Source organism: Panthera pardus, unplaced genomic scaffold, assembly GCF_024362965.1.
Source record: "Panthera pardus isolate Hobbes unplaced genomic scaffold, ASM2436296v1 HiC_scaffold_6, whole genome shotgun sequence".
Classification (NCBI taxonomy): domain Eukaryota; kingdom Metazoa; phylum Chordata; class Mammalia; order Carnivora; family Felidae; genus Panthera; species Panthera pardus.
In genome coordinates this window covers 14,654,634-14,678,219 of record NW_026526991.1, presented here as the reverse complement: position 1 = coordinate 14,678,219, position 23,586 = coordinate 14,654,634, and the positions used below count along the sequence as shown (strand labels likewise).

Genomic DNA, 23,586 nt, shown 5'->3' with positions numbered 1-23,586 from the left:
CCGATGATCCCTGTCTATTGGTATTCATGCCTTTGGATTGATCCTCCCACACTGACGGGTTGGTTAGAATGACAGAAGTGATGTGTGACTTCCGAGGCTGCATCACAAAAGACATGGTAGCTTCTGATTTGGTCTCTCTGGGATCACGTGTTCTGAGGGAAGCCAGATGCCATATCCTAGGGACACTCAAGAGGTCTGTGCCGTGAAAAACAGGCCTCCTGCCAACGGGACTGTGAGTGAGCTTATCCTGCAAGCAGGTTTTCCAGCCTGAGTCAAGACTTCAGACAAATGCAGCCTTGGCCTGCATCTTGACTGCAATGTCACGAGAGACCGAGACAGAACCACCCAGCCACTCCATGCCCAAACTCCTGATGTACATAATCTACAGGACCATAACCGTTCGTTGTTTTAAGCTGCTAAGCTTTGGGGTGACTGCTATGCAGCAGATTACTACTATACCCTCTGATTTAGGTGACGGACTAAAAGCTGTTTCATATTTTGCAGTAACACGAGGAAACTACCAGAGCCTGGGCTCAACCTAAGGCTTCTCAGAACAGATGCCTGCCGCTGGAGCTGGGCGCCACGGAGGAAGTGCGGTAAGAACCAGGCACGCCTGGGCCTTGCGGAGGGGCGAGTCACATACTGTGCAGCCTCTCTCTCGGCGCTAACATTCTCCACGCACGCCCGGAAGGGGTCCGCACGGCCCGGCCGCAGAATAGCGGCTACCATCGCCTAGCTCGCTCGCCGCGGCAGTCTCGGCGCCTGCGCATTGTGGTCCTCCCGCTCCCAGGCGGCACCGTTGCGCGCCGAGTCATCGATCGCATGACGCCCAGCGGCCTGGGTTGGCGCAGGCCGCCAGCCGCCCGCTCGCCGGGTGGGCTCCAGGGGGCGCCCTCAAGAGAGGGGCGGGGCGCTCAAGTTCCAGAGACTGGCCGGCAGGGGCCGCGGCGGGGCCTTCACTCCGCTGCTCCTCGGCACTCCTACGGCTCCGGTGGTTGCCGCTCCGGGCCCGCCGCCGCGCCGTCGTCACCGTCGCCGCCACCGCGTACGGGCCTCCGGGCCCTACCGCCGCCGCCATGAAGCTACGGGTCCGGCTGCAGAAGAGGACCTGGCCGGTGGAGATGCCAGACGCGGAGCCGACGCTAGGGCAGCTGCGCGCGCACCTCAGCCAGGCCCTGCTGCCGTCGTGGGGCTTCAGGTAGGCGGGGGGTGGGGGGGCGCGCCCGCCCCGGGCTGTCACGTGATGCCGGGCGACAGCGGGGCTTAGCGGGTCCGGGACTGTGACGCGCGCAGGCCGGGCGCGGCGCGGGCGCTGGGGCTGCAGCTCGCCGGCTCCCGGCTCGCGGAGGACATGGCCCGGCGTCCCGGGGGCTCCGTTCCCCTGCAGGGTGAGCCCTCGCTTCCGCTTCTGGTGCAGAAGAAACCAGGGACGTGCCGGGGCGCAGACTTCTCGCGCCCTTTTAAAGTGTGAAATTGGAAATGAGGGGTTTGGTGTGGGGTAGACCTCTCCAGGCTCTCTGGGATTTAAGTTCACCGTCCCCAGCTGTCGCAGTATTCCAAGGGAAAAGTCTGGAAAGTTCTAGAAGTTAGAAACCGGCCCTCCGTCGAGGCCACCTGTGAGCGGGCCGCTGCTGGGGCCGCGGTAACCTCGAGGCCGCTTTGAGTGCTCACGTGCTGGGCTGCGGCGAGCACTTTGGCTTGCCCTCCGCAGAGTTTTACAGACTGCGGGCGGTCGGCATTTGTCATCTCCTTTTACTTCCCTGGGCGAGATGTTGTGTTTTTGCCAAAACTAAGATAAACGTTGGCCTTGGGATGTCCCTGGAGAGCTTGCAGTTTGGGGACAGTGACATTGAGAAATTAAGGATCAGATTTTGCTATTATGAGGTTGTGAACGAGATGGCTTTGCTTCCAAGGGAGAATTTTCTGGGGACAGTAAACTGGGAGTAGAGGGACAGAAATAAGAGTAGTCCTTTTCCCTTGCTGAGCTAGCAGATTTGGAATTTGAGTGTGCTAAGAAAAAAATAAACGTGTTTGCTGGGGCTTTTTAGGTGAATTGTTCATAAGAAGACCTTTCTCTTAATTAAGTGGATCCTTTTTATAAGACTTACATACTTTCATTTGGGGGGAATTCAGTAAAATGAGGCCATATTATGAACTTCTCACCCTTTCATTTTTCAGGGTAAAACACCATATTGAAAGTAAGGCTGTTTTTCTCCAAATTAAAAATGAGGGTGTTGACATAATAACTTTTGAACATTATGTTAAGTGATATGCCTGTTATTTATTGGTGTTAAAACCTAAGCGTTTTGTATGCTGGTATCATTAGCCCACCAGACAATTTCAAAAGTAACTTCTTTCTAAAAGATTTTTCATATATATGTGTATATTTCTTATTATTATTTTAATTAGGAGAGACCGTCTTGAAAAGACTATTTATCCAAGAGCCCAAGTTAGTTTCTCCTTTGGGTTTGTTTTTACAGTTGAGGCTGGTTAACTGGAAGGAATGTAAGCTTCAGCTTGTGAAAGTAAATTTGTTCTTCTGAAAGTATTTTGTAATAAATAGGCAGTTTTAAAATACGTCCCTGTGACATTATTATTTTTAAAATGTCTTCTCTGAGCAAGTGAATCTGGGATTGCCATAAAATATCTTTAAAAGGCTTGGTGTTTCTAGGATGGCTTTTCCTGATGGATTTAAATATTTCTTCAGTTTCAGAACACCAGTTTTTGATTCCTCCCCTGGAAAGCTCTATGTTACTTTAGAAATAGCTCTTCCCTTTTTCTAAAGGTTGGGGTGGGGGGAAGGCCAGCATTTTTATTAATGACACAGTTCTTTAGTTTTTCTACAGGGAGATGTTTGAATGAGTATTAGATACTATTTAAAAAAAAGCCACACTTTTGCTGTGACTGAAGACCCGTAAGAACATAGTTCATTTGAAGTGTGTTTCTTTTTTTCTGCTGAAGTCGGGATGGTGTTTTTTGGGGCATCTGGCAGATGTTCAACATTCTTTGAAAACAGAAACACAGCTACTTATTTTCTGATAAGCAGGACTAGGTTCTAGAACTTCAGTAATTTCTCTACCAAAGGTACTTTAATTGGTAAGAAAAAAATGTACTTGTGAAAGAAAAATGAATTGTGAACATTTGTGAAAATGCAGCATTGTAAGAATAAATAGAACATGATTTTCAAAGAACTTCATCCTTGGTTAACCTCTCAAAAAGTTAATGAAGTCAGCATTGCTGAGTGTAAATGTCTTATAAAAAGTTCTGCAATAGTTTGTTAATTACCCCTCACCACTTTGTGGTGAAATGATGGTTATTCTTTCAAATCAGGTAGTCTGTGATGTGGAAGGGATGAGAGTTCATTGCTTCAGGCTAATTTGAGCTCTTAGCTTGTTTAGCAGTGAGTTTTTGGATTTGTGCTATTCTTACTATAAAAGGTTATCAGTAAGAAAGGTGACCTTGTATTTATCAGCAGGAGGGATGTATTTGTACTCATCTTTTTGTGATTGTGAATATTCATTTAAGACATGGGTCTAGTATTTTGGAGCAGATATAAGCTGATTGTCCTGTAAGAACATTGACTAGGTAACCCCGATTTCAGTTTCATTTTCCCAACTACTCTTTATTGGTTGCGTTTATTCCATTAATACTTTTATTTGCCAAGAGCTGGAGATACAGTTTTGAACTAGATAGATGAGATACCTGATGTTATGAAGCTTAAATTCTGGTGGTGGGGGTGGAGGAGAGATGGTCAATAAATATGGAATTTTCACATAGTAGTGTTACAATAAAAATAAAACATAAAATGGAGTAGAGTGGTAGAGGTTAGGCAGAAGGCATCTCTGTAGAGATGGCATTTGAATTGAGACAGAATGATGAGAGTCAGTCCTTTGAAGATCTGGAAGAGTAAATGCAGAGGCCCAGAGGTTGCAATGAGGTTGATCTGTTTTGAGAAACGGGATAGAAAGCTTATGTTAATAGGGAACAGTAAAGAGAGGCTGGAGGAGATAGGAGAAGTGGGTAGGGGTCACATGTTGGGCTTTGGAGGCCATGTTAAAGATTCCATTCCAAGTTCAGATACAAGCCATTGGAGGAGGATTTTGAGCAGAGGAATCATGTGACATAGTTTGTATTTTATTTTTAAAATGTTTAGTTTTGAGAGAGTGCAAGCAGAGGAGGTGCAGAGAGAGAGGGGAATAGAGGATCTGAAGCGGGGTCTGTGCCGACAGCAGAGAGCCCGTTGCGGGACTTGAACCCACAAACTACGAGATCATGGTCTGAGCCAAAGTTGGATGCTCGACTGACTGAGCCACTCAGGCACCCCTCATAATTTTCAAAAGAGAGTATTTCCTTGACTCTCAGATACTGTCATTCTTAAGATGTGTATTGTTTTATGTAACACTAAAGGAAAAAAAATGTCAGTTAAGCTGTGATGTGTTATGAGTTTTAAGAAGCATCCCTGTTTCAAAGATATCCAAGTTACAAAGGATGTAAAGTATGTATCTTAGAATTGATGAAAACATGGATTAATGATAGTTACTGTATCCTATCACCCAGGCTAGAATTGTAGCCATTAGAAATCTATAACTTAGGCACTTGGTGATAACAAATAATTTTGATATTTTTTTTAAAACTTTGGCTTCCTTTTTATTTTTGGTTTGTTTTTGTTACTTATTTCTTCTAGGACTATACCATGTATCTTATATATGTTCCTAGTGTATTGAAGGTAATGGTAGCTATGGGTAATGGTAGGTAGCTCTTACTATCCTTATCCATCTTTCTTGGCAGTTCTGATACCCGGTTTGCAATCACATTGAACAACAAGGATGCCCTCACTGGAGATGAAGAGACCTTGGCTTCATATGGGATTGTTTCTGGGGACTTGATATGTTTGATTCTTGAAGATGCCATTCCAGCACCTAACTTACCTTCATCCACAGATTCAGAGCATTCCTCACTCCAGAATAATGACCAACCCTCTTTGGCCGCCAGCTCCAATCAGTCCATCGTACAGGATGAACAACCAAGTGATTCATTCCAAGGACAGGCAGCCGAAACTGATGTCAGGAATGATGAAAATATGGTAGGTATTAACATCAAGATGAGAAAAGGGGTAATTGCTAAAGGATACTGAACACCCTCGATTGAATTCTGTATCAGGGTAATTATTGTTAGTAGATTGCGGATCGTATTCTTGTAGAAATTTTTTTTTTTTTTAACGTTTATTTATTTTTCAGACAGAGAGAGACAGAGCATGAACGGGGGAGGGCCAGAGAGAGAGGGAGACACAGAATCGGAAGCAGGCTCCAGGCTCTGAGCCATCAACCCAGAGCCCGACGTGGGGCTCGAACTCACGGACTGCGAGATCGTGACCTGAGCTGAAGTCGGACGCTTAACCGACTGAGCCACCCAGGCGCCCCTCTTGTAGAAATTTTTAAACTGCTAAATGGTTGGACCATCCGAAGAGCCCAGTGTTTACCTATTTATTTTGTTCAGACACTCCTTCAGATGGTTTGTCCTTTGGCTCCTGTTGTTGCCTCTGAGTTCATGATTCCCAGCCTAGCTTCTCTGGTCTGCTCCACCCACTAAGGCTATATAGAGTCCAGTTATTTCCAGATTGTTTGCAGGACATTTATACCTGGATTTTAAACGTTGTTACTTCAGACTCTGTGCCAACATAAATTTGGAAATATGAACTAATGTTCTTTTCCCAAACTAGCTGCCCTTTCTCTCAGTGGCACCACTGTTTTCCTGAGCTTAAAACTCTGGAATGATTTTTGTCTACTTATATCCAGCCCCTTAACAAGCCCTGTCAGTGTTTCCTTTCCATTCCAGGCTTCCAGTGTCTGTCCTTCAGTCTATTTTCTGCGTTCATCTTTTCCCGACACGGTTTTGACTTTGTTGTTCCCTTGTTCTGTAGTAGCTGTGTGTCCTTGATACACCAGTGCTTACAATTTTTGAGCTGAAAAGTCCAAATATTTCTAACCCTGTCATGCTACAGAGGAAGAAAATGCTGTCCCTAGTCTTTAAGGCTTTTCAGGGCCAGTTTCTGTTCTTCCCTCAGTAAACTGTCACCTGCAGTCAGATCAGAGTCCTTATCATTTTCCCTGTGCCAGCCAGCACATTCATGTGTTTGCGCACATACACACACACACACACACACACACACACACACACACACACACACACACACACACACAGACTGGTGACTGCTTCACGTCTTTGCTCTTGCCATTCACCCAGCCTGGAATGCACGGCCTTTCCTCCCTCTCCTGTCTCTGCCCATCTTCCAAGGCCCTGCCAGCCACAGCCCCAATGATCATCTTTAATTTCTTTATCGATCATCTGTATTGCCTTGTAAACACCCCCTTAGTTATTACCCTGCCTTTTGATTTCTTGTGTGGCACAAATGATGAAATTTATTACTGAATTTTTTAATACTAATACATATGCAATCATGTTAATTGTTTTTTGTGTGTATACTTACTACTTAAGCTTAGTTATTTTGGTTTTTTTTCAGGCTTTAAACACTTATGAATATAAGTATTCATTGTGCCTGTAACCTCAATAAGTATAGACAGTTACTAAGAAGAAATGCTTTTTAATAGATTGGTAATATGTTGAGATTTTTAGTAATAGTATATAGAGAAATTAAGCAATTTTAACAAGGCTTTATAAAGCTCAGAGTATTTTTATGATTTTTTTTTTAGGAAGTATTATGTATCTCTGTGTTTCTGTCTCATGGAGGTAATTTAGGGAATAAGTAAGAATACTTAGCTACATATTTAAATTATATTTCTGAATCATCTTTGTTGATAGACGCATTCAGATTCTGGTGGAAGGGTCCATTCCTTTTATTTCTGTATACTTATAAAATTGTCCAGTAAGATGGAACTTTTCATAATATATGTGATATTTACTTTACTAGTTTCCTTTTGAAAAATTCTGAGAAATTAATATTGCTTCAAGTTAGTAATTCTAGTTCTAAATGCGTGTTGTTTTGTATTCTCAGACTTGTATAGGGTGACTAAGCTTGTAATCTTGAAGTAAGTAAGCTTGAAATCTCCTAAGTGTGCTTCAAGTACTTGAAACAGTATGATCTGCTCATTAAATGTAGAATGATGTATTAGAAAAGGAAGATAGACAGGTGCCTGGGTGGCTCGGTTGGTTAAGCCTCAACTTCAGCTCAGGTCATGATCTCGCGGTTTGTGGGTTCGAGCCCCATGTTGAGGAGCCTGGAGCCTACTTCAGATTCTTATTAAAATTCTGTGTTTCCATCTCTCTCTGCCCTCCCCTGCTCATGCCCTGTCTTTCAACAACAACAACAACAACAACAAAGGAAAATAGATGGGTAAAACTGGAAACAATAGGATAATTTTACTTGCAAAATTTGAAAATTAAGTGTAATTTTCTTATTTTCATTTATTTGGGAATTCTAGTACCTGTTGAATCTTTAAGGGAAATGGGAATAATGTGGTATCAGACTCTAATATTAGCCCTAAAGTGCATTTTAATCACCTATTGCCATCATTTGTAGATGACATGACAAATGATTTATTTAAAGAGGTGGTGCTGTGGGGTGCCTGGGTGGCTCAGTTGGTTAAGCGTCTGACTTCGGCTTAGGTCATGATCTCACAGCTTGTGAGTTCGAGCCCTGCATTGGGCTCTGTGCTGACAGCTCAGAGCCTGGATCCTGCTTTGGATTCTGTGTCTCCCTCTCTCTCTGCCCCACCCCTGCTCATACTCTGTCTCTCTCTCCTTCAAAAATAAGTAAACATTAAAAAAAATAAAGAGGTGGTGCTGAGCATTTTCCTCCTGATTTCCACATGTATGAAGAATATCATAGATATTTCATATCCTATCAGAATGGCTCAGAATGTTAGTGGTTGTTATGGAGTGGGAGTTGGGTTTGATAAGCTCACCAGGGAGTTCTGATACCTTCCTCCCATGGCTTTATCAGTTTAGAGTAACTCTTTTTAAAAATATTTTCTCCACGTAGATTCTCTCCCGCACAACCGTCAAGAGTAGCAAACGGCCCAAAGTTAGGTATAGTAGATAAGTAAGATGCAAAGCGCTTATAGGCTTCATAATTTTGGTGGTAAGTGGTTTTAATAAGTAGTTTCTGTTTGCCTAGAAGTATTATGGAGCCTCCTTTTTTTGGTAGTATGAATTGTCATTGGCCTCTAGGTTTTAACACGTGAATTTGGATCTTTCTCATAAGCCAATAAGTAGGCTATGTCCTCAGGGATTCTGGAGGAACTGCCTCTTGCTTTCTTATATTTTTCCATCCTTTCATTTATCCAATGTAATTTTAATTTCCTCTGCCCTTTCTTTAATGGAACGATGATGAAGAAACATGTGTTTTGCATTAAGAGTTGAGCACATGCTTAGGAGACAAACTTTCTGAGCAAAATTAATACAAGTAACATAGTTTTATTGAAGCAGTGTATTGTGTCTGAAAGCCTGAACTGTGAGTCTGGAGATCTTGGTTCATTTCAGGTTTTTATTAGCTGGTAACCTTGATTGTGTTACTTAATCTGAGTCAGTTACAACATGTATGAAAAGGCAACATCATCTGACTTTACCGTTTTATAGACTTTTTTATGGTACAAATGAGAAGACACTGAAAACAAAACCAAATTATGAAATTTTAAGATACTGTTCTTAAGCATTGGTTCAACAAGCATTTGTTGAGCACCTGCTGTGTGCCAGGTACTGTATTGGGATTAGAAAAGTGTGTGACACGTAGTCTGTTCCTTTTTTTTTTTTTTTTTTAATGTTAATTTATTTTTGAGAAAGAGACAGAGTGTGAGCAGGGGAGGGGCAGAGAGAGGGAGACCCAGAATCTGAAGCAGACTCCAGGCTCTGAGCTGTCAGCACAGAGCCCAATACGGGGCTCGAACCCACGGACTGTGAGATCATGACCTGAGCTGAAGTTGGACGCTTAACTGACTGAGCCACCCAGGCATCCCTACTCTGTTCCTTTCTAAGCTTGCAGTCCTGGTAGGATATAGGTGTGAAATCAGGAAAGTGCAGTAGTCAAGGCCTTTGCAAGTCAGGGTGGTAGTCTGTCTGTACTGCCTCTTTTGCGGAGGTGGGGAACACTGGCGTGGAGAGGAAGGGGCTGGCAGGAAGTGGGCTTGAGAGTCAGGGATCTGATGAAGTGATGAAGGACCTCGTATGCTAAGGCGTTTAGGAGTTGGGACTTCATTTTCTAGGCCTGCATCTCACAGCATGTCCTCTATGAAACACTTCTTCCCTTAGATTATAAGTAAGTGTTCTGAGGATGCTGGGTACTAAGGAAGGAGAGTAGTGTTTCTTGGCTAAATATTACACACACATTATTATTGTTGGACTTCTCAGAGCTCTGTAATGCCACGATGTATTTTGCGAATGTGGAGGGTGAGGTTCGGTGGCTATAGCATGTAGTATTTTCCAAACTTAATTGATTGTAGACCTCTTTTTTCCTGAGGACATCTAGGGTCACATCCCAAGGCACAATTTAGGGGAATGCTGCGATCTGCACTGGGGAAATACTGGCAAGTTTTAAGCTTGGTTATGGGACATAATTGGATTTTTAAAAAAGATTATGTATGTATGTGTTTTGAGAGGGAGCCCATGTAAGCATCGTTTGGGGGTGCAGAGAGATTGGGAGGGAGAAAATCTCAAGCAGGCTCTCTGCTCACAGCACAGAGCCCGACACAGGGCTTGATCCCACAAACTGTGAGATCATATATAACCTGAGCTGAAACCAAGAGTCAGATGGTTAACCGACTGAGCCACCCAGGCCCTCCCATAATTGGGTTCTTAATTGTCAGAAACTCTCGCAGTAATGGGTGTCTTGGAAGACGAAACGGAGTCAGGGATCCTTGGGGAAGCTATTGCTGGATGTGAAGAGGTAAATGAGTCTAAAGTACCACTGGAGTAGTAGGGGCAGATTTTAGAGGTATTTTGGACATAGATTCAGTGGAACTTTGATCACGACGAAAGTAGAGTTTAGTGAGGTAGAGGGAGGAGGCTAGGTTGATTTCCAGGTTTTTGGCATACTGGCCAGGATGAACGGAGATAAGGAATTCAGGATGGGGGAAAAGATTGCCAGCTTATTTATTTAGGAAGGCTCACTTAAAATGTGTCCCATTTCTGAAGCTAATAACATGCTTTGGCTTTGGGCACTAATCCGAGTTCACTTCAGGATACACAATAAACTGTAAAAATAAAAGTCTCTTTAATGAATTCATTGATTTGTTATCTTTTTCAGTCGGGGCCTAGCCAGACTTTTGAAACTGAGTCAGTCCAAGATGTTGTGGCTATGGAAGAGGGCACAGGTGTCTGTCCCTCAGAACCGATGCTCTGCAGTGAGTCGGTGGAGGGGCAAGTGCCACATTCATTAGAGGTCCTGTATCACTCAGCCGACTGTTCCAGTCCCAGTGATGCTCTGATAGTGTCAATACATCTGCTCATGCTGGAGTCAGGTTACATACCTCAGGTGAGGCTACAAACAGAATACATTGTGTTGGGGTTTCAGCCTCCCATTGGGGATGGGGGTGTACTAACAAACATCACTAGGGTGTTGTGGAACTCTAGATCTCTATATTAAATGCAGTTGAGTGTTAAATGTAAAGTGCTGAATGCAGTGATGGGTATACAGTAGGCGGTCAATAAACGTTCCCTCTCTCTTTTTTTTCCTTCATTTCTGTTGTCAGTTTTGTCAGTTTGTATTATAGAAGTGGTGGCAATTATGGTAAAAAGATTATGATAATATGAAATGAACTGTGGTCAAGAGTGTGGGGTGGGCATGTCTAGAGGGATGGCTCACTGGATTATTTTTTATGTTAATGGCTTTGAATTGTCAGTAATCTAGTAAGATTCAGTTAGGAAGAGGGACATTATTCCCTTCATTCATTCATTCTCTGTTTGATAAGTATCTACCACTGACAGGTACGGTGCTTTGTCCCTGCTCTCAGGTTGCTTCTAGTCCAGGAGTGCGGGAGAGAGACAGTCTACGAACCATCAGTATATTGGTTAAATTCTAGGAGAGACGTATATGTATACGGGATGCCAGAGAGTCCTGGAGAAGAACAATTAGAGTTTCTCAAACCTTTGCCTAAGAATACCTGGGGATCTTCCTAAAATGCAGATTCTGATTTAGTGAGTCGAGGGTAAAGCCTGAGATTCTGGATACTCCTACACAATAATAATGCTGCTGGTCTGTGGGCCACATTATAAGTAACAAAGATGTAGAACAATGCAGTGATCATTGAATACCCGCAGCATGCCATGATCTGAGCCAGGAATTAGGATATAAAGATACTGGGACAAGTCCTTGTCCCTAAGGAGTCCATAAGTGGGGGAGAGAAGTAGATAAAAAGAAAATTATAATGTATTACAATAGAAGTGTGTAACAATAGAAATAAGAACAATGTTAGGGGATAAAAGAGAGGGAATGACAAACGGGAGTTTTTTTTAAAGGCTTCACAAATGCACTGTTATTTGAGGTATGGTCTTCAATAATGATACTGCTTTGCTAGGCAGAGAAGTAAGTCTTTGAGGAGAGAAATCAATCCCTGTCTCTGATGTGACTTTATCCATTTGAACATTTTGATGGAGGAGAATATATTTAAACGTTTTTCTATCAAAATTTTATTACTAGCTGTAGTAATGATGTGGCAGATTTTATTAAGGGGACTGTACGGAATGCTTATTTCCAGACAAGTTAGGGGCCTGTTGGATTTTTAATCCTTTTTGAGAGTAGCACTTCTCTTCATTATTTGTTTCTCTTTCCTTTCATTCCCCAGGGGCCTGAGGCCAAAGCCATGTCCATGCCAGAGAACTGGAGGTCGGGCGGTGTGTATAAGCTGCAGTATACACACCCTCTCTGCGAGGGCGGCTCTGCTGCTCTCACCTGTGTGCCTTTGGGAAACCTAATTGTCATAAATGGTAATGGAGGGCTGTCGGTTTACCAACACTGACATGTTTCCAGACTATAGCTGCTTCAGTGATTGGCTCTCGTGATACAGTTGCATCTTTCTCAACTTTGTTGAGTCTCTAGGCTGCTGATACCCCGAGCCTGAAAGGTTGTAGAATGTGTGGGTAGATGTTTAGGCTGGCAGCCTTCTCTCTCCGGGCAGCCGTAGCCTTCAGCTGTCTTAACCTTGCGATATTATTGCTGTGGGGAGTGTTGTGATCTTTGAAGTGAGATGATCTATTACATTCGACTACTTTGTGCCTGTGGGTGACTTTTTTATGTTTTTTTTTTAACAGAGATCTCGAACTGAGAGATGGTAAGAGGTGAGATTGAGCTGGGGTCACTTTTTATCCCATTTGGCATCTGAACAGTAATGCATAGAAACACTGCTAAGCACCGCTTTAGTATGTGTGTGCTTGATCCCTCGACCTGCAGGAAAGTCACTCTGACTAGTTTCTTTTTCTAGTTCTCTTTCATAGTGGCAGTTTCACAGGGATAGCAGTGCCTGTATTTGTTTGTATTTCATTTTCGCTCAGAGGCCACCCAGACGTCCGTACATCTACCAGTGGTCTATGGAATAGTCTCATAATCACGTGTTCTAGAGAGCCATTTGAGTGACTAGAATCTTTCATTTCCGTTCTGTTCTGATTTTTGATTTCTTTATCCTTCAGCTAGCTAAGACAGCATGGTGGGGTTGCAATGGCTGCATTTTTGTTTTTTCAGTGCAGCTCACCTTTTGTATAGCAAAGGCAGTTGCTCTGATGCCTCGTGGTTTCCCGTGCTCTGTGGCACTGGTTCTGCCAGGATGGATGAGTGAGGAGCCTTCACGGAACGTGTATTGCCGCATACAGCTTGAGCGGCACCATGTTCTTCTGTTGCGTTATCAAGGTCCCTTCTGAGAGTTTGTTTGAAACATGTTTGTTCTGCAGAAATTTACTTTGAAAGCCACTCGCATACATGGTCATGATCTTTGAAGTGAAAGGTGGTTCCATGTCCCCTGCGATGTAATTTGTGGTATTTCCTTTTAGTCACTAGATTCCTTGCGACGTTCCATAAAAGTCTCAAATTTCAGCTTTACCAGTATTGGTGGTATTCTGTGCCGGTCAGAATGTGTCTGATGGCAGGTGGACTAGCCACGTGTCTTCGGCGACTCATCACAGTTAGCAAGCACGCCTTTCAGTTGGGTGTTCTTACACACAGAGAGCCAGCAGTTTCTGCCTCCTTGCAGGCGTCCTGCCCCGTCACATCCTAATGTGCGAGGTGGAAGCTACCAACTTCATTTTTGCCTCCGTTTCTTACAAAAGCACTTTAACAACGCGTGTGATAATCTCTATTTACTAGTTTCAAGATATATAACATAAGGAGAATGGCTGTCAAATGTCTCAAAGATATCTGAGTTTCCGGTATTTTGTTCTTTTATTGCTCCTGGCAGATCAGCTACTTGCAGACTTGTGTGGCAGCCAGCCATTCCAGGCTTGGTTCTTTGAAAAGGAGCAGTGTGTCTTTAAGTCTTTTCCTTCGCCCAAGACCTCCTGCTCAGCGCACATGTGCACGAGCACGTCACTGGCTCTTTCATGGCATGAGATGAAGTGAGCCTTTGTATATATGATTAAAATGGAACCTTCTGGTGGTGTCAAGAATATTGGTCCTTTGGGTCTAGAAAGAGATGATGTTGTGAAAACTAGCAGGATTCTTTTAGTAAACAAGGCAAAACTCCTTGCCAAGGATTAAATAAAAAAAATAAATGGAATCTTTGGTGACCTTGTTGGAAATAATGGTTTTATTATGTTTAACTGTCTCCTACTAACCTTGCTGCATATCTTTCAATGAGTAATACGCTGTTGTTGGTAATACCTACTGGATTTTATATAGAAGTGCATACTCTAGTTTTTAGAGGTGTTTGTTTTAGAGTGATTTTACTTGATGTGATGGCAGGTTTCCACTTTGGACTTTGTTGTGAGGGAAGGAAATGAGTGTAGAGCAGTTTGTATAGTGTGTCCTTCGTATGTTGGGACAGGGAAGTGCAAGCCCATGCTAGATAATGAAGGCAATTGAGGAACTGACAAAAATGATTTGTCTCTCTTTTGCTTATTTCCAGCTACACTAAAGATTAACAGTGAGCTCAGAAGTGTGAACAGATTGCAGCTGCTGCCAGAGTCATTTATTTGCAAAACAGAACCAGGTAACATAAGTATGGTTGAACTTTTGGGATGAAGCTTTGAGAGGTTTGCTTTAACAAAACTAAATGGTAATGTTTGAGTGACTGAAAATTTCTGAATGAGAGTAAAGCAAATTTAAGACAGTGTTGCAGAGTATCTGTTTCTTTCCTGCTTTCCTCTTGGAATGCTGAATTATATTTATGCTGCCATTATGGAACGACACTAGTATGTAATTCATTACTTATGATGTTGATGCTTCATAATTTATGAATTAATCTTTGGATTTTTCTCGTATTTAATCAGTATGGAGAGGATCTGCATTTTGTGGAAACCATACAGTGCAACTTCATTATTGAAGATTATTGGAGGAAAAACTACTCAGAATGTTAGTTTAAACCAACATAGATTTGGTTGCTGTTTGATCAGATTTACCAAAAGTTTACATTCTAGGCATGGTTTTTTTTTTTTAATTTTTAACGTTTATTTATTTTTGAGACAGAGACAGAGCATGAATGGGGGAGGGGCAGAGAGAGAGGGAGACACAGAATCTGAAACAGGCTCCAGGCTCTGAGCCTTCAGCCCAGAGCCCGACGCAGGGCTCGAACTCACGGACCGCGAAATCATGACCTGAGCTGAAGTCGGACGCCTAACCGACTGAGCCACCCAGGCGCCCCAACATGGTTTTGCTTGTATTCTGTCGGATTACTAATAGATGCAAAGACAAGTTATCCTTTTTATTTTTTTAGTTAAATTCAAAGTATGAGAAGCAGGTAGGTGGTTGAAGGAGAGGAGATGGGTGGAGAGAGAACTCACATCTCTAAGCGCTTGTTTTGTGCTGGACACGTGCCTTGACAGATGCTATTCCATTTCGTCTTTCTAGTAACTTAGGAGGGTTTTGAAATCTAAATGTGGTGTCATGGGGTGGTGGCATTGGCAGTGGTGTCTTTAAGGGAAGGCTACCTAGAGCTAGGTCTTTGCTTTGAAGCCCTAGAGACTGACTCTTGTTAGTTTCCCGGGCAGATCAGGCCGAGTTCTGTGAACGTCCGTGAACCAAAACTGATGGGAAATGGGGATATCTGGATACATATTTATAATGATCTCTGGGCATTTAACATCATACTGCACCAGTGTTTCTTAGCCTTCATTTTCTTATCCATCCCTTGAGGAACCTTTGTAGAAAATCTGTCCCCCTTCCATTCTCTTCCATGAAATTTTAATACCATAGATACATAGTGTATTTTCATTTGTGTACTGTGGCCCTTTGGAGGGTCACAAACCAATGGTGTAGCTAGGGTTTGTTTTGTTTCTGCCTTCCGAGAACCAGTTTTTGTCCCATTGTGGGTGGCACTGCCCCTGTTGAGGAGCATGAACTAGACTGATAAATGTGTAAAGATGTCTCACCATTGGAAACAGGAAAACTTGAAATTCTTGGCCACAACACTGTTTCTCTCCACACTAGGGAGTACTTTGCTATGGGGGCTAGAAATACACTCCACTCCACAGTAGTGGAGGTTATTTATGTCCATTTTACAGATTACGAGACAAGTCTAGAGGAGGTTAAAGTGCTTCAAAGTCACAGAGCTAATAAATGGTGGAATCTAGAATTGGAATAGATTTGACTCCTCAGACTATTTTTTAAAAATAACTTATAGGAATGTAGTTTAGATTCGTATTCTTTTTTATTTTTTTTTAACCTTTATTTATTTTTGAGTGACAGAGCATGAGTGAGGGAGGGGCAGAGAGAGGGAGGGAGACACAGAATATGAAGCAGGCCCCAGGCTCCAAATTGTCAGCACAGAGCCCAGTGAGGGGCATGAACCCATGAACTGTGAGACCATGACCTGAGCTGAAGTCGGACGCTTAACCGACTGAGCCACTCAGGCGCCCCCAGATTCGTATTCTTTATGTGGTTTTTGTTAAATAAAGAGAATGGAAGTGAAAGGAAGAAGAAAGTTCATACTGTTCTATTACAGTAAGTTTATGGGCTGTATTAAATATTTTTAATACAGTATTTTTATGTTGGGTAGGGTTATGCTGCCCATTTGACAAGTAATTTTAGTTACTTTATACGGTGGCTTTTATAGTAGAGTACCTAGTATATACTTATTTAAATGCATATTTGTTTGTTTTTATTTGTTTTTATTCTTGTTTCTGATTACTTTTGTAATAGATAACCGAAAGAAAAAACTTGTTAAAAAAATCGTTTTTCACACTGAAAAAAGGCCATATCCAAATTGACTTTGTAAATATCTTGACATTTGACTTCAAGTCAAGATTGTAGTTCGTGTGACAAGGATTTAAAGTTTAGCTGCATCTCTTTTCTTGTTTGTTATCAGTCAGGTGATAACATCATAGTGTTTTGTTTCTCAGTGGAGTACCTAGTTACAGAATGGGGCATAGGCACTGTGTGTGGTGCTTTACGTTAACCATTCTTTGGTGCAGGGTAGTATGTATCCCCTTGATACAGGTGAGCAAACAGGTGCGGATCCGAGGGTTCAAGGTCATACACCTGGTCACAGTACAGCGGAATTGCAGTGGGAACTTGAGGTCGTATTGGGCAGTGCTTCCCATGCTGCACTGTGCAGGTGAATCATCAGGGGATCTTATGAAATTGCAGGTTCTGATTAAGTAGGTCTGTGGTAGGGCCTGAGATTCAGTATTTCCGAATAGTTCCCAAATGATGTCAGTTCTGGTGATCTGTGAGCCACAGTCTGAGCAGCAGTTTAGTGGCTAAAGTGAGTGTGTTGGAGCCAGACTTAGGTTTGTACCCTGCCCTACCACTTACTCTGAAGCTTTGGATGGGCTTCCATTATCTTGTCCTGTTTTTAAACTGGGGGTCAGAGTATGTCTCTCTTAGGGAGAACCATTGATGTGAAAGAAAGCTTTGAAGAATGTTTAATACACTTGGTGACACTTGGTCGTCATGTGACAAATACTGTTCTGCTTCTGCTGGGATCCGGAGAGTGGTTCCCCACTGTACCCCCAGTGCCTGGACACTTTGGGCAGGTGCTCAGTAAATCATGGTGTGTGTACAGCTCTCTCACCACAGTTTTTCCTACTATAACTGTAGTCTGTGAATCATATAGGTTGGGTACAGCTCTATTAATTTGAAATCATGAGATTTTTATCTTTACATCTAAGATTGAGTTTTCAGAGCCACACAGCATATAGTACTTCTACTAGAGACTTTGGTTCACGTCTGTCTATATAAGAATTACTTATGAAAATTTACAACTTTGATTTGTTTGGCAGAAGTAAAGGTTACCATTTCAAGTTTTTCCACTTGATTTTGTTCTGAGTTTTCATTAAAAAAAATATTCTAGGGGAAAATGTGGCCAAGATCTACAAAGATCTTCAGAAGCTTTCTCGTCTCTTCAAAGACCAGCTGGTGTATCCTCTTCTGGCTTTTACCCGACAAGGTGAGAGACGACAAATGATCACAGGTCAGATGGCTGGAAAGAATAGTAAAAGTTTATGTCTTATGCTTGTGACCCTGACATATGACTCTTGCCTCTTTTCCCCTAGTGAAGTTATGTTCTTTTAAAACTAAGCTTTAATGTTAATTCCTCAAGTGTTATTTATTTCTTGTGTGTATTTCGACAACATTTTGGGCATGTCTTTGTTGTAACTCTTCTTCCAGTGTATCATAAGTGTTGACATGCATTCTTTCCACCTCCTAAGGTTTTAGATAACCTTGGAAGCAGGGACTATGTCTTAGCCACTTTATTCTCATGGCCTAACATAGGGTCTGGTCCATAATAGGTGTTTGACAAATATATAAGTAATGTATAGTCTGTAAATTAGGTCTCAGTTTTTTTTTTTTTTTTTTAACATTATTTCTTGGGGTTCTATGCTAGCTCCTTTGGATATTTACATGGATCTTTATTTAGTGCTAACAACTTTGAAGGGGATTTCATCCTCATTTTATAGATGATGAAACTAACTCAGTGAGGTGTATATTTCATTCAGAATTCTTATGTTGGCTCTTATTTGTGGTGTAATATGTTAAAATCTCAATGACTTAAAGCACTTATTTCTCATTCATATGCATGCTGTGTGTGTGGGGGGGGTGAGTTTTGGCTGAAGGAGTAGTCCTTCTTCAGGACATGGTCTCCTTGGAGCAGAGGGTAAAGAAGGCCCAGTGACCGAGCCACATGGTGGTTCTTACAGCTTTTTTGCTCGGAAATGATACGCTACATCCACTCACATTTTATTGGACGCAACAAAATGGCCAAGCCTGATGGCAGTGTGGCCATCAGGGGAAGCGTAATTATAAGCTGGAAAATGAGAATCCTCATCTACCACAATCCCTTAGCTGGAGAAGAACTTCAGGTTTATACATATAGATATGTGGCTTTTATTTGCCATTTGTATGTAGGGATCTTGTATTTTAGGTGTCCAATTGCATGTGCCTAGGCTGCTGTCACCATAGTTTTCTTCTTCATGTGCCGGTAATGGAAGGGAAATATGTGAATTTTAAAATGCTTTATTGGATTTTGATGGTCTTAGCTAGGGGAGATTAGTATCACAGATGTTTAAAGGAGCTAATAAATCTCATTTGATTATATGTTATTATTTTTCCTTCTTGGCTTGCCTCTGATATTTATCTACCTCCCTTTTTTTTTCAGCCTGCTAGACCTCAGAGAATAGTAATTGCGAACACTTGAGTGCTTGTTATGTGCCAGACATTGTTCTAAGCACTCTGTATATATTCACACACTTAATTTTCAACTGCATGAATTAGGTAGTACTCCTAACCCATTTTACAGGTAAGGAAATTGAATGGTAGTTTAATCCAAGTGTCCAAAGGCACACAGCTAATAAGTAGCAGCATTGGGAACCAGTTTTAAAAGCCAACAAAGCATCCGTTTTCTGTAATTGAATACAGAAGTTTTTGTTGCATTCATCGAATACTGCTCGAAACAAAGGCCATTGGCTAATATTTGGAAGTTGTCATAGCGATTCATTGGTTTGTATGAAAAAGTATTTGTCTTTCCCCTAAAACATAGAGGGAATAAGGGACTTAGTAGTAGGGCAATATAGCCAACCTGGGGTTAAAATTTTGTTGTAGGTGATGCACACTTGGGTAATTGAGACTACCATCTAATTTGTCACTTAGGAACAAGTTGGTAACTTCCGTTAAATATGTGGGGAAAGCCAGATGTTCTTTACTCACTACCTGTTCTCTTTTTCTTTATAGCGCTGAACCTACCGGATGTATTCGGGTTGGTGGTCCTGCCGTTGGAGCTGAAACTGCGGATCTTCCGACTTTTGGATGTTCGTTCTGTTCTGTCTTTGTCTGCAGTTTGTCGTGATCTCTTTATTGCTTCAAATGACCAACTGCTGTGGAGGTGTTTATATCTGCGGGATTTTCGAGGTAATTGCCACAGTGACATGTTAACAGGAAAAGGACTCTTTCTTACTGAGGTCTTAATTACTCAGCTTGCCAGAAGTTTTTAGTTGTAGGCTCTTTGTCTGTTTAAGAGTTTCAAGTAATCATAACTTGCAGCCTTTTTGGAAGGAGATGCTAAGCCTCATATACTTGTGCCTATATCCCGAAAACGTCGCATTCATTTCTGTGTTCTGTATAACGCAAATATCCCCATAGACTGAGAATAGTTCAGGATAGAAAAATTTCAGGTTTATTCTCTTAGACCATCCTCCATATCTGACTCTGCAGTCTGTTGTATTTCTAAACAACGTCCATGGCTGTGACCAGTGTACCAGTTAGGAGTGCCCTGCTTGCTACCCTGTGGTATATTGCTGGGGAAGCTTTATTTCTGTATAGTCACATTTATGATGACCTGGTGATTGTTGCAGCAGTGATGGCAGTGGGACTTGGGGATGGAGAGAAGTTACCCCAAATGTACAAGCACTTTGCCTTTTGTATCAAGATTTCCGGATAGAAGCCTAGTGCCCGATTGTAGAATTTCTTTTCTGCGTATCAGTGTTTTGTTTTGTTTTTTAAACTGGTTTGACCCTGGAGTGGGTCATGAAATCAATATATTGGGTCATTAAAAAAAAAAAATCAGTATTTTTTTTACAAAATAGGAGTAAACTTCTATTTCAGTATATGTATATGTAAGTATATACTGCATTGCATTGTAAAAAAAATACTTGTGGTTCACATCAAAAAAAAATTGATGTGCTATGTATAACATCTTGGGAACTGTAAAAATCTTGGTAGATCCCCTTCGTTGTTGTTTTTTTTTAATAAGAATATTAAGTAGAGTCATTAGGATTGTTAAAGACTTTTTTCCTTTAAAACCTCAGATAGAAGAAGTGAATGATCTGGTCTTTCATATTCCTCCTTGATTCCTTTATGCCTCTGCAGAGTTCAAATGTTATTTTGTTCTAGGAGGCAGCAAGTGTCATCTCAAATTAAAAAAAAAAAAAATTATAGTCGAAATGAAAAGACAAAATGACCAAAGTATATAGAAGAACGAACCAAAAAACAGGCTATGATAAAAATAGGCATAAAAACCTTTTTACTTACATACTCAAATTTGGATTTAAAATACAGTCAGTCTCTCTCTCATTTCCAGGTTATGGTCCACAAGCTCATCTGTAAGCTGTTCAGATCTTTTTTTTTTTTTTTTTTTTTTTTCCAACGTTTTTTATTTATTTTTGGGACAGAGAGAGACAGAGCATGAACGGGGGAGGGGCAGAGAGAGAGGGAGACACAGAATCGGAAACAGGTTCCAGGCTCCGAGCCATCAGCCCAGAGCCCGACGCGGGGCTCGAACTCACGGACCGCGAGATCGTGACCTGGCTGAAGTCGGACGCTTAACCGACTGCGCCACCCAGGCGCCCCAAGCTGTTCAGATCTTATAACGAATCTCCCTATGGATGTAACGTCACAGGAGCTTTTATAAAATCTTCCTTCCATGCCCATATAATAGCTTCTAGGGAAGATATCTCTTTTATCTCAACTCTTCTTTAGATTTAAGTTGAAGAGGTTTCTCTTTCCTCATTTCATGTATTTCAAGTAAATGAGTATATTAAAAAATACTTAGTTGTTGCAGTCATACTGATGAAAGTTGGGAGAAAACAACCCAAATAAGAGAACTTCAAGTCAGCTTTACCTCCAGTAACGATGGGCTGCGATACAAAGAGATGGTCACCCAGTGTCGCAGAGATTTGAGGTTAGAAGGAGCTGTCACTCTCAGCTGAGACTGGCAGAGGAGGCGCAGTGCAGCATAGGGCAGTTGAGGAAGAGATAGCGGCCACCCGGTCCTCCATATTCCCGAGGGCGTCACCAGTTCGTGTCCTCACGAGCACAGAACGGCAGCAGCTGCCTTCTGCCAGCAAGAGAGGTCTGTGTCGGTGCAGGAGGGTTACAAGGGATGCAGCGTGTTGTGAACAAAGGATTCCTGTTCCTGCGTGTGCGTCATGTGTAAGCTTCAGTTTCCTTAGGTCAGAAGCAAGATTGCTGTTTAACCTGGATGAATGAAGCATTTTAAATTCTTATTTTTTGTTTTTTCTTTGTAGATGGTACTGCGAGAGTTCGAGACACAGATTGGAAAGAAGTAGGTATTTTTAAATATCAAGGCTAATGTTAGTATTAGCGCCGAAGCAACTAGTGAATTAATACATTAAGGCCATATTATCATTTTTGTTATGATGTAATGAAACCTGCTTTTATTAAATTTATTGCTAATTTTCAGTAAGTGAAAATATTTTTAACTTTCATCTTAGACTCAGTCCTTATTTTCTTGTGTAATTACACAGGAAAAGAAGTCTTATTAACACAGCGATTGTTTTTTGATTTTACTTAATATAAAACATTCTTTCTTCCTCTGTTGCAAAACAATTTTTAAGCTGAGTTTTTGTGAGAGAGTGGTCTTCAGCTGTCCAGCTAGTTGGAACAGTGCATGCTTGTTTTATGTACAGACGCCTACTCTAAAAGACACTGACAGGACTGAGAAACGGGGTGGACTAGAGAAGGGTCCTCAAATGTGTCCTGAGTGAACAGCATTGTTCCTTAGGAAGATGTTCTGTCCTCTGAAATGGGCTTCTATTTTTTGTTGCTGTTTAAATTGAGATCCTTTAGGAACATGATTCAGGTGAAGAAGTGAATTTAAATGCTGCTCCCCTTCCCCCCAGTACCTTAACTTTATATTATGTGGCCTGATTTTCTCAACAGATATTTAAATTTTCCACTTTCAAGAAAGGTGGGCCTAAAATCGCGTATTAGCTCAAGAGCTGTCGATTGCAGCCTTGAAAGCACATTCCACTCAGTTATCCTTCCTTTGGATTGAGTATTTCCCTGAATTGGCACAGTTGTTCAGTTGCAGTGTAGTTAAAGAGTACAGTTCATTCGGCATTGTGTTCAGAGCTACTGCCTTAGTCGTGCAGATGGAAACTGGTAAAATTTCTGTTGTGTGCACTGGTGTCTTTGCTCCATAGTGTGGGAAGAGGAAAGTGTAGATAAAGCAGTGGAAGCAAATTGGAACTTTGGGGAAACATCCAGATCGCTTACCATATCTTGTTCTTGTGTTTCTACAGCTGTACAGGAAGAGGTACAAACAAAGAAAAGAAGCTCAGAGAGGGCGGCATGTGATGTTCATTCCATCATCGCCCCACCCCCTCCCATTCTACCCCAACCCCTTGCACCCCAGGCCTTTTCCTCCCAGCTCGCTCCTTCCTCCGGGAATTATTGGTGGTGAATACGATGAAAGACTAACCCTTCCTTATGTCGGGGACCCGATCAACTCACTCATCCCTGGGCCTGGGGAGACACCCAGCCAGTTCCCTCCACTCAGACCACGTTTTGATCCAGTTGGCCCGCTGCCAGGACCTAATCCCATCTTGCCAGGGCGAGGTGGCCCCGGTGACAGATTTCCCTTAAGACCCAGTAGGGGCTGGCCCACCGACAGCCGGCTGCCATTCATGTGATTGATTTATAATCTCACTTCTGGGGCTTGTTTGGTTTTTGTTTTTTAAAACTGCAGATGTCATCTTGTTGGGGGTGCTGATCTCTAGTGTGTTCTGAGTGCCATGGTGAGGAACGCACACAGTGGCCTTTCGGTAGATATATCTAAAGCTCCAGAGGTGGTAGGGCCCAGAGGTCACTGTATGACCAGGTTGGCTTTGGAAATAGTTGACTACTGACCTCCCCCCCCTCTGAATTTCCCTCTAGGATGAAGGTTGTTCACTGATAATGTTCTGCACCAGATTAAAAAAAATTAAGTATAAATTATATGGCAATCTTGACTTTTATTACAGAAAGATAATGGGATAAAATACTCAGAACAGCTTCACAACATTACTTGGCAATTTCAGAATGATAGAGAACCTATTCAGGGTCATCAGATTGTTGCACTTTTTTTTTTTTAATTATTTTTTAGTTACACCCTTTCTCCAAACAAAACTGTTTGCAGAAGCATGATTTATAAAATGAATAGAAGCCAAGAAGCTAGGGTGGGTGCTTAGACACCCACCTGCTCAACCCACCTCCTT

At 42.1% G+C, this 23,586-nt stretch overlaps 1 protein-coding gene across 2 annotated transcripts; it reads left to right on the top strand.

Moving 5' to 3' along the window:
- Positions 1 to 141: 141 nt before the first annotated feature.
- FBXO7 (F-box protein 7) lies at positions 142 to 23,326 on the top strand. Of its 2 annotated transcripts, none has more exons than XM_019446704.2 (9): positions 142 to 1,198; positions 4,789 to 5,083; positions 10,259 to 10,486; positions 11,796 to 11,937; positions 14,064 to 14,147; positions 17,448 to 17,543; positions 19,325 to 19,501; positions 21,616 to 21,653; positions 22,633 to 23,326. In XM_019446704.2, exons 1-9 carry the CDS (start codon positions 1,077 to 1,079, stop codon positions 23,020 to 23,022), a joined length of 1,572 nt encoding a protein of 523 aa, XP_019302249.2. In that variant the 5' UTR covers positions 142 to 1,076; the 3' UTR covers positions 23,023 to 23,326. The 2 variants fall into 2 exon arrangements, with proteins under 2 accessions (XP_019302249.2, XP_019302250.2); XM_019446705.2 differs by lacking the exon at positions 142 to 1,198 and adding an exon at positions 1,257 to 1,388 and having other exon boundaries at positions 4,941 to 5,083.
- Positions 23,327 to 23,586: the final 260 nt, after the last annotated feature.